An 11,452-nucleotide genomic window follows, 5' to 3' on the forward strand; every position below is an offset into this window, starting at 1 on the left:
TAAATTTAGGCTTTAAATATTTATTCTGATAACTGTTAAAATTATTTATTATTCTTTTGTTCTAAGAAAGTGAGAACTAAAGACAAAAGTATGTTTACACTATTGTGTGCGCACTACAAATTAAGCAATTACGGAAAAAAAGGGTTGGCATTTCTCTGATGGCTTAAGGAAAAATTGAGGTGGCATTTGATTAAATAACAAAGAGAAGAATTAGCACTTCAGAATGTTTGCAGTTAGGATGAAGAATTTATTGTATGTACAGTTAAGCAACTCTACTGTTGATGTAGTTCCTCTTAAAAGAAAACGAATACAGTAATCAAAATAGTTCTAGCATGGAAATTACAATACAGACTGAAAGTTGACTAAACCAGAAATTAGTTATTTGACTTGAAAGAACACGAAACCTGGAACAACAAATTGCAGTTTGCATCATTAACCAAGGACAGTAAAAAACTGTACAGTACAAGCAACACGTTACAATAAGTTATGACAAATAAGGCAGTCTTTCTCATTTAGGGGACAAAAAGGGAAAAAGGGAAAGGTATTAAAATCTCATAAAACCACCATATCTCTTTTCCATCTCTGGGACTTCTTTGGAATAGGTTTCCCCATCTTCTTCTGAAGGGAGAATGGAGTCGGCAAAGCGCTTAAGAAACCCACCATATCGTTTCTGGTAATCCAGCCACCACTCCGGCCTGCCCACTCTTCTCATGAAGCCACCGTATCTCTTTTGCAGCTCCTTGGCCTCATCTTCCAATTCAGGGCTGCGTTTTATGCTCCTCATGAAACCTCCATATCTTTTGCTGACATCGCCGTCGTTCTCGTTTATCTCTCGATAGTGCGCCGCCTCAGGGTTATCCCCTGTTCCTAGGAGCTCCTTCAGCAGATCAGAGGAGTTGGCCAGGGCATCGTCATCTGAGTCTTTCTTCATGAACCCTCCGTACCTCTTAGCCAGGATCTCTCCTCCATTAGCTTCATCCTCTGGTTCTGCCCGATAGAGCTCGTCCATTTTCTTCATGAACCCCCCGTATCTTTTCATGAAGCCTCCGTACTTCTTTGCAAGCAAGTGGCTCTCATCCAGCTCTTTCTTGTCTCCCGGAGCAATGTTGCCATCCTCAGAAAGATCCAGCTTTGCCAGTTGCAAGAGTTCCTTGCAGGTCTCCCAGGCTTTGGCAGAAGGCAGTTTTCCTTCACATTCTAGTGTACATGCCTGAAAAATGGATGTGGTTTACTGAGAATGATTTGATAGTAGCTATCACCTCACTATGACCTTATCTTAGATTTACTTGTTTATAAAAGAGCATAAGTGAGCCTCTCTTTGTGAGTGGCTTGGAAGAAATGCTCTTTGGGAACAGCTGATTTGGTACCTGTCAGTTTTGAAGTTATTCTGAGCCCTCTCTGAAGAAACAAGGTAGTCTCCACTCTAAGAGACAAACTACTAGATAATATGAATTGTAGGTCCTCTATGTCAAGGTTGCCTCTATGTTTCTGTTTCAAAGGAAGCCACAAGTACAGCTCCTGTATCTCCCTTACACTCATGTGAATTATGATTTATTTTTTCAATTTACTACTGGGAAGCTAAAAGCCAATTGTGATTTGCTTCATAAGGCAAGTGCAGAAGCGTATTCAATCTTCATCATTAAAAGTATCATTCAGAAATTTTAGGAAAGAAGTTGCACAACATGGTCATTGCAAAAAAGCCAGCTGTACTGTACTGCTCAGTATCTTCAATACTTCAATAGCTTTAAAGGCTGAGTGTTCCCATTAGTTTTTCTCTTTGTGGAACAGATCATTCCAATGTGTACCAATGGAAGCATAGAAATACAGACTCTCTTAGGGCAGGATCAAAGTTCCATTTTTGTTAGCTGGAAAGCAGTGACCATCAAAGAGGGGGAAAAATATCCTAAGCTGTGTTGTTCCTGACTGTATTGAAAAAAATTTTCAGGTACCACATGAAAAAAAGTTTTCAGTACCTTATGCATACCTCATAACCTGTCTAGCGATGATAATAACATAGATATTAGCTACTATTATCTCTTTTGTGTCAGGGCAATTTATTTTTTGTGCAGCTGTATCCTTCAGCTGTAAAACAACACAGTCCCACTGTTTTTTCTTATTGCCTGTGGTTTTCACACTACAACAGGTAAAGAAAAAACATCAAATATTTTCAATAGGAGAAACACTCATTCTGACCACAGATGACGTGTTCTAAGATCCTAACACACTTTAAACTGTGAAATTAAACTCTGGCACAGCTCTCTCTCATAGCTCATTGTCCACTGCACAACCTGTCTCTTGAGCCTCACTTTAGTCTGAGAAAATGAAATATGATTTCTTTAATACGGTCACAAGAAAATCAAGGAGTTTATATATATTTTGCAGCACAATAATTTAACTGGCACTACATGCTTATTATTATATATTATAGTCATACTCTAAAGAAAATAAGATTTCAGCTTCAGTCTGACTTTGGAATTGCTCTAAATCAAAGCAGAATAGGTCTCTTGCTCTCACAGTTTTAATAACCTCCTATTGTCAGACGAACATACTCTGTAAGCGTGAGTGACCAGGTACAGTGTAAAAAGTCTGGTATCTTACAAATACAGTGTGAAAAACTCAGTTATTGTGTTACTAGATACAAATATCTAGAAACAATAGTTTCCAAGAATTGTTCATACATGTTTAACAAACACAAGGTCTGCTACATTGCTTTGCCTATTTAGCTAATAGGACTGATTATTTCTTTAATGATTACTGAAGGTCTGCAAGAGACTGTCAATATAGACGTGAAGATATACTCTGAAAAGCCCTCCCTTCATAAAGACTACCTTTCTTTTTACGGTAGTTGACATTAAAGTTTGATTGAAAGTAAATGTAAGCAAAGGAAAAAAACCAAACAAAACAAAACACCAAACTGTAGAGGGAACTATTTTGCCAGCTGTCCAAAAATTGCTATTGCCTTTCTGAGCCCGCTATGGTCACTATGGTTAAGAGTTCTTGAGCTTTTGGTGTAAGTAGAAGTACTCAGTGGCTCCTAATTCTGTGTAAGGCAAGAGAGAAAAGTTCTTCCTTTTGCAAGATCCCAAGTAACCAGTGACATGATGGGAACAAACTTTTAAGATCATTTAGATGTGCCGAGACATGATGCCTCAATGCGTGTGTATTTGAGGTCAGGAACAACCGATGCCACTGGCAAAGCACCTGGCAGAGTTCTCACCTTCTTCAGGAAGGGCTGAGGGACCCCAGGCTTTCGCTGGCCCCGATCTTCAAATGTCAAGCTGAGTTACCTCTGTGACTATTCTTTCAAATAATTTCAACATCGTAAAGTTTAGCGATAACCCCCACTCCCAGTCTCCCTCATTCTGGATTAAGCACCATTTGGTTTAGAAGTCTTCGCAGGTATATCCCTAACTTTGTGCAGCACCGTGCAGAGAGGAGAAACAGCTAAAGTACTGATACTCAAATAGGCTTTAAACCCGCTTTGTTCAGTGAGATTTCAGTCAAATCTTTCCAGCTCGACGGCCATCCTGCCAGGAGAGGGCTCATCTTACCATGGAGCCAGCGGACAAGAGTCGGGACCCTCCCTCGCGCTTTGCTCGGCTTCTCCTCGTCCTGTCGGAGCTGGAATGCCCGGCAGCCCCCCCACCCCCTCCTTCCGAGATGCCCTCTCCGGTCGGATTTTCCTCCCTCCTTACGTTTTCATTCGGCCGTTTCCTCGCTGCCCGCGGGGCTGTTCCCCGTGCGGTGCCGCTTGTCCCGGTACCCGGGAGGGGCAGGAGGGACGGGGGGCTCGGGGCGCTCCGGGTTTAAATCAGCGCTCTCCGCTCGCTCCTCGCCCTTTGCTCAGCGCCTCCAAGCTCACTTCTCCCTCTCTCCCCCGTTCAGAAAAAGGGTCTTCCAAGCCACCCCGGTCACTCCCCGCACTATTCATTTTTCTTACTCGCCGCCTTTCCCCGCTGCCCTTTTCCTCCCTCCCAAGCAGGATCCCGGCCCGCGGGTCCCTTACCAGCGGGTGGATGCCGGCACGGGGTCCCAGGCGGTAGGCGCAGGCGGCGCAGTCGCGGCCGCAGTCGGCCCTGGCCCCGGGCAGCAGGCAGGTGCTGAGGGCCAGCAGCGAGCAGCCGAGTCTCAGCAGCAGCGCCATGGGGCTGCAAGAAGGACAGGTCAGCCGGCAGCCGCCTCCTCCCGCTCCCACCCCGGCACGGCCTCCCCCAGCCTCGGAGCAGCGAAAGGCGGCGTGAAGGGCTCCAGCCAGCTCCGCTAAACTCACGCTCTTTAGAGCCGGGGTGATCGCGCTTGCCAGGTAAGCGGGAGCTTTAACTCAGCAGGCGCTCGGCAGCTGCGAGGCAACTGCCCTGCGCTCGGAGCAGGAGCGGACCCGGAGGATGGAGCGCACAGAAGATCCCGTTTGGTGAAAGTGTTCGTATCCAAACCCTTTATCCCTCCCTGCCTGCCGAAGCCGGCACCGCAGGGGGAGAAGAGACGCACCGCGGAGCGGCACGGCCGGGTTGCCGGCCCCTCCCGGGAAGGGTTTCCCACCGGGATGCCCCGGCAATCCCCCCGACGGCGGCACCAGCCCCGGCAGAGCCGCCCCGGCCGCCCCTCGGTCCCTCCGCGGGCGGAGCGGCTCCCTCACTCACTCTCACACACACTCGCTGCCCTCGGGGCTGCCAAGAGTTGCCGAGGAAGAAGCTGCGCCTTGGTGAAGCCTTGGAGCCACTGTTATTTATAGCGAGACGGAGCAGGCTGAGGAGCCCCGGGGGAGGCGGCACAGCCGGGCCCGCTGGCAGCTCCGGAGGGGGCTCGGGGGCGCGGAGCCGAGCCCGCTGCCGGGGCCGGGCACCGCTGCGGAGCGTGTGCGGGCGGCGGCGGCGGCACTTTATAATTGGTGACCGCGGGGAGAAGGCGGCCTCCCCCAATCGCCGCCGGGCTCCCGCTGACGCGGCGAGTACGACATCCCCCGGCACCACCGCCCCGCCGCCCGTGACTCCGGCGGGGCTGGGATGGGGGGGTGTGTGTGTGCGCCCCTGCCAGCGGAGCGGAGAACCGGCCCCTGAAAGTTACCGGGGGAAGTTTCCACCGGGGGCGGGCGGGGAATGAGACAGAGCGTGAGTCATGCGGGGGTGGCCGTGGGGGACGGGGAGAGGCGCCCCGAGGCTGGAGGCAGCTCCCCGGAGTAAACCCGCTCCCCGGGGCAGCGGACGCAGCTTCCCAAAGAACCCCGCACAATGCGGAGAGTGGGACTGGGTTTGGGACTTTTTTTTTTATTTTATTCGTTTTCCCTTATTTGTTTCCTCCCTCTCTGCCGCTCCGCCAAACCCCCAAGCTGCTGGTGCTGAGAGTTCTTGCTGCGCGTCTTCTGCCTCCCTCCCCGAGCCTCAGATGTAAAACAGTTGCCTAGCTCCTTCTTATGGATACATAGGAATAAGTTACAGTTTATAGCAGAAGCCGATTTTATTAGACTAAGGTTTTTAATTTGAAACTATTGGAATTCACAAGTATGGGTAGGTTTGCATCGTTATCACAATTTTGGTGCCCAGGAAAACACAAATAGGAACGAACCAGAGAAAAGCAAACCTCCAAGCTCTTCTACAAGGTTCCTAAGAGCAGCATCCAGGGCTGCTCACTGTTATGCTCTGACTGACATCTTGGGGAAGAGGCATAAAGCAATGGCACTGATCCCTGACACCTCTTGTATGTAGAGTGCTCTGCCTCAGCCATTCTCAGCTTCATTTCTATGACTGTCAGATGCCAACTTCTGCTTCCAGCCCCTAATTATTTCTAGATGGTGTATATTAAGTTGACTTTCTTCCAGCATTGTTCTTTAGTTAAAAGAGCATTTTCCTTCATCTTGATGCGTCTCTAGGGTGGGATTATTCTCTTTAGTCCTCATTTTGCTGAAGTGAACAAGCTGTGCTCTTCATCAGTTTGTCCTAGGATGTCATGTGAATGTTCTGCTCTGCATTTGCAATGGTTGGAGTTCATAATTTCTGTGCATGAGTGATGGGAACAGAACACAGCATGTCAGTTGAAATTTCATTAGGACAATAATGCGTAATTATGTTCCCTGGAGGAAGAAGACACCTCAATTTATACCTCCCCTGGTCCCATTTGCCTTTCCTGATGCTGCAGTACATTGATGTCACACACTCACTGAGATACAGCCAGATCTTTGTCCTTTAGAAGCAAGAAGAAATCCAGTACTATCACTGTATGGAAACTGTGATTTTTTTGGCCCCTTTTGTCTTTACATCAGCTATCAGACTCAGGTTAAGGATGCTCAAACGTATGTGTGGATTTTCAGACATACATCCATTCCAGCCAAAGGCATTGCTCTTGTCTATAATCAGTGTATGTGAGAAGAGAATCGGGCTCTCTGTTTATGCAGTAACATCAGCCAACTTTGTAAGTGAACCCTCAAGAGAAGAGGTAGACATTTTAAAAATCATCCCAGTGGGTATATTTATGTAAGCATGTGAGGGATCTGCATTTGGAACAATGAGAAAATTGCTATGCCACTGAATCAGCAGGATTGCTTTCAAGTTTGTTCCTGAGTTGGTTAGGGAGGCACTGACTAACTCCAGAAGTGACACATTTGATGTTTTTTTCGCTGTGAAGTTGCTCAGTACAAGCAGAGCTTTTTGTGATGGACATCATCAGAGTAGTCCTCCTGGGTCACTTACTGACTCTCAGATCTGCCATCATACTCTAATAGTCAGCATGGTGTGACAGGACAGATAGTGTCCTGTCCCTCTGGCAGCGTACATCCCGTGTCCCTGGGCTGAGAGGCTGCTGCTCTCATCATGCTGCACACGAGCAGCTGAGATCAGCCAACTCCCTCAGCTCCTCAGCCTGCCATAGCCTTCAGTACTCTGTTTAATGTCACTCACTGTGCTTAATCTGTTCATGATGAAAGCCAGCCAGTGTTAGAATCTCACTGTGTACAGAGGTGCAGATAATCCCTGTGGGTGAAATACAGATTATAACAGGAAGAGATAAAGGATGAAGGAAGAGTAAAGCATATAAAAAAATCAAATAAAAGGCTTGTAAATTCTGTGTAGAAGTGAACTAGTGAAGAGGGTTATTTTACTCTGCATAAGCCTTTTGGCTGATGGTGGGAAACAGGGAAAAGATGGGAAGAGATCTAGTGAGAAATGTACATCTGCAAGGACATTTTCAGCAAGTGAGAGAAAGAGCAGAGGTATCTGTGCACAGCCAGCACTGGGCAGAAGAAATCCACCTGTGGCTGTTGCAAGTACTACAGACATCCCTGACTCTTTGGTTTATCTTCTTCTCCCTACTGTCATTTGCATCTTTAGCTGGTTCCTCTCTATCACTGGTCCTCAACCTACATCCTTATGGAGGTTGTAGAGGCATCCCCAGGGCCTGGCAGGGTGGAGAGTGGGAAGAAGGTCCCAGCTGCACTCTTGTTTTACCCTTTCCTACAGTGCCTACACAGAGTCCTCTCCTTCCTCCTGAAAGATGCTAATATTCACAGAGGATGTGATACTAGAAAGGAGTGATGTAGAGGATATTTCTTGAAGAGCTCATTTTCCCCAGTGTCAGCAGATGAAAGCTCTGCAATTCCCTGCCTGAGTTCAGTTTTGTGCAGGGAAAGTATTCTTTGCACAGAGAAGATGAAACAAAGAGAGAATTTAGCAAATTTTGCCAAAATACTACAGTGCAAAAACCACATAAGGAAAATTACTCACTGTAGGGATGGAGGGTAATTTCCTCTGCAATGGTGAACTGAGAAATGAAGAAATAGGGAGGCAGAAAAAGAAAGAGAACATTTTTTACAGCAATAAAGACAATATCTTGTTTGCTACTCATGTTATAATAAAAATGTCCTGGTATTGAAAAACTTTATATATATATATATATATATATATATATATATATATATATATATATATATATATATATATAAACTTTTTCTACATATAAAAAAACTTTAGCATTTGTATAATCCAGAATTACCAATGACACCAACTGCTTTTCATCAGCCAAAAGAAAACTCTTTTTGCAACAGTAGTGCTTGCAGTGCCAAGGGCCCCAATGCCCTATGGTTTGTCTAACTCCCAAAGGTAGAATGAGGTGAAGCCAAGATGAAATAGACTTCATTTTATTGGAGAACACAATCTGAAAGAATTTCTGAAGTGCAGCAAAAAATGAGCAGCTGAGTTAGAAATGAAATCTCTCTTAGAAATCACATTGGTTTCTTTTCTGCAGGACCAGCTTTCCTTTGCAAACTGTACTCATCATGATAATCAAGCTGCTACAAAGTAATTAAATGAAAATGAATTAATATAAATATGAAATAAACATTCTTTTAGTACCTCAAGCAATCCTCCTCACTACACAGAGCCTTTTTGATAGAATTGAAGAGTAGGGAATGTAGAGCAGCATGTTAATTATTTTCTTCAGCTCAGTAAAAGGTCACAGAATTTCTTAAGATCAAACAGTTAGGTTCCATTTACTTCAGCCTAAACAGGCTTAATTTTTAATGGGAAAATACATAACTGGTATCAGAGCCAAGAAAAACATTACAGGTCAACTCTCTTTTACCCAATATAATCAAGGTCATTAAAAGACATGAGTTATTAATCTGAATATACAAGATGTGCACTGTTATTTTTAAAATATCTTTATTAAATTGCATCTAATGTAAGAAGAAAGGAGCTGTAATACAGAGAGGTAGTGAATTACAGTTGGTATGCATTGCCTAAAATGTTCCTTTACAGGATAGAGATGTTCCAGTACTTCCCAGTATCTGTATATTCCTTAGCAAATGTCTATGTGTATCATTTCAGGTATGAAAAAATAAGAAAGATCCCAATGATGCAGACATTCTTGCTCAGAGCTGCTGAAGGCAATCTTATATGAAGAACTGGAATGTTAAACTGCATCTCAGATGAAACTGGCTCATTAATAATATTTTTGCCTTTGAACAATTTACATCTCTTTTAGAAGGCATAACCATGAGCAGATGTGGTGGCAATAAGGTGATATTTTAATGGAAAGAGCACTGACAGCTACTGTCCCCTCCTAGTGGTTGATGCTGTGTAGCTTGTAAAGGAGGAGGAGGTTTCATGCAACTTTATCTGAGTGGAATAAAGAGTGTGACATGCATTCAGTATAAGCAAATGCAATTATTGGTGCATTTATTTATCTGGAATTGTATCAGGCAAAGTAACAATGAAGCAAAGAATTTTATACTATGGAAATACATGGAGATTCACTTTATTACATGCTTCTCTTTCTCAGAGACAGATGAATATGTGCACTCTAAGATTTCTGAGATCAGGCCTGAACTGCAGTAAATATGATGGGCTGCAGAGTGAATTGAACAAACTGCAAAAAAACCCCCCTAAATGTATTTGTTATAAAAGCATTGTTTTTCTCATTTCCACAGAGGCCATGAGAGAGGTATTTCCAATAAAATAAGAAAACAGGGTGCTCAGTAGCAGAATAAATTGTGATGGAATCCAGACACAGTGATTATTATTTAAGACAATAACTACTCCATATAAGTGGAGTGATTTATCCTAATTTTTTCAATTAAGATAACTCGTCCATGAATTGCAAAGGAAGTATTAGACTCCATCTATGAAAAGGATTGCAGTGTCTAATACATATCTGGAAGGATTAGCTGAAAATTGTAAATGAGAGATTTTGATCACTTCAGTCATATTAAGAAAATCAAGCAAACAGAATCTAAATAATGTATTTGGAGTGCAAGTTTAAATTATTTTCTGATTATTCACATTGAGGCAGCAGAATTTTGGAGCTTTTTCTCCAGTTCCAGCCTCACATTTTCATTGCTAGTATATTATTGCCCAGCTGGGGAGTGCTGTGTTCCCACTTTAGCACAGCATCCAGAGCAAGTTGTTTTTGCAGAGTGGAGCTGTGGGGAGAGCCTGATGTGTGCCATGCAGGCAGGGTGGAGGCTGGCTGGGCTCCTCCTGGTGCTGCAGGGCAGGCAGAGGTCACTTGAAACTCCCACATTTGGGCTGCTTCAGAAATGTAGCTTAAAACAGCGCTGTGATTTCCAGCTGCACAACACAGAGTGTTTTTCAGGTGATCACTGAGATCTCTCCTCTCCCACCAGGACACTAAATTCCTCAGCTGCAAGAGCAACTTTTTGCTCATCGAAGGTAGAGTCCACTCTAGATCAGCTACTGTTTTCCATAGGGAAAGAAAGGTTCAATTTATTGAGTTATCTAGTTAGGAAGGGGAAGAAGATGCTGACATAAAAAAATCTTAAGAGCACTTAAAAATGAAATAAAAAACCTTATCATCACATTCTCTCATTTTACATATATTTGACCTGTTCTGCTGGCCATTGTTTGTACCTCTTTGCATTTCCATTTAAAAACCTGGAAACATAACTCTGACCTTTCTCTTCTCAGATTATTTTCCTTTCCTTCCAAGCTGCTTATTTTATACTTGAAAGTAATTTCATTTCTCCTGCTGCATAACTGAACACTTAAAAAACTTAAAAGTGACCTCAGACATCTGAGTCCTTATTGTTTTTGTGGTAGCAAACTGGTGAAAATATTTCATGAAGGTTGAAGCATTGAATTTGACTGGGGTCTAGGTTTAATCTGATGATTGAAAATTGAATTTAAGGAGAAGTTGAGAAGATCCTGAATGGCTTTGGAAGCAGAAGAGTTGAAGATTGAATTTAAGGAGAAGTTGAGAAGATCCTGAATGGCTTTGGAAGCAGAAGAGTTGCCACATTGAGTGAAAATGTAGATGCAGTAATAGTGCACAAGAGAGGAAAATGGCAGGTGTGATGTTTTGATTATTTTGATATTATATAGATGTATTGGAGAATATTGCCTTGTGGTTGACTCCTTTCCCAACTTTGCATTTTGATTGTTCTATGTCCATGTTATCTAGTTTTTCCTTTGTCAGTTTGAAAGCTTGAAAAATTAGGGTGGCAACCACTGCTCAAGTGGAGGTACAATACAAGGATATTTTTAATATAGAAATGCTTGCAGTAACATTTCCATACAGCTAACCAGCACTGTGTATCTTGGCAAAAGCTCTCTGTGCCACCTCAATTAGGACCTGATAATGACTAGCTTGGCAGCATTCTACTAGACAAAGCAATTGATGACAATTCATATCCTTTGATTTTGTTAATTCAAATATGAAGTATAGCGTTTATATCTCTAAGACAGGACTAAAAGATCAGGTTTTTCAGACTTTTAGCTTAGGATTTTGGGTTTCATTTGGAGTATCCCTTGTCCACTAGTGATACCCTAGGATTTAATCAGCTGATGTACTCAGACACATATAAGGTAAAGGGACTGGTGTGTGCTAAGATCCCAGAAAAAAAAGATGTAGAATATAAAACAATACAACTCTCACAGTGTTAAAATATGAATGTATTTTAAGCAGTAATAAGCTGTACTTCAGCTTGCTCAAGTGCATCAGCACCTTA

At 43.6% G+C, this 11,452-nt stretch overlaps 1 protein-coding gene across 1 annotated transcript; it reads right to left on the reverse strand.

Annotated features, from left to right (window-relative positions):
• Nucleotides 1-226: 226 nt before the first annotated feature.
• PENK (proenkephalin) lies at nt 227-4,856 on the reverse strand. The gene is made up of 3 exons (XM_079299599.1): nt 4,641-4,856; nt 4,007-4,148; nt 227-1,210 (listed from the first exon to the last, which is right to left on the reverse strand). Exons 2-3 carry the CDS (start codon nt 4,142-4,144, stop codon nt 545-547), a joined length of 804 nt encoding a protein of 267 aa, XP_079155725.1. The 5' UTR covers nt 4,145-4,148; nt 4,641-4,856; the 3' UTR covers nt 227-544.
• Between the last annotated feature and the right edge of the window lie 6,596 nt (nt 4,857-11,452).

This window comes from Erithacus rubecula, assembly GCF_903797595.1.
Source record: "Erithacus rubecula genome assembly, chromosome: 3".
NCBI lineage: Eukaryota > Metazoa > Chordata > Aves > Passeriformes > Muscicapidae > Erithacus > Erithacus rubecula.

Excerpts from the sequence above, each read along its gene's own strand:
- PENK (XM_079299599.1), bottom strand. The coding sequence starts at position 4,144 with ATGGCGCTGCTGCTGAGACTCGGCTGCTCGCTGCTGGCCCTCAGCACC. Across the intron at positions 1,211-4,006 it reads GTGCCGGCATCCACCCGCTG|GCATGTACACTAGAATGTGA; the intron begins GTAAGGGACCCG and ends TCCATTTTTCAG.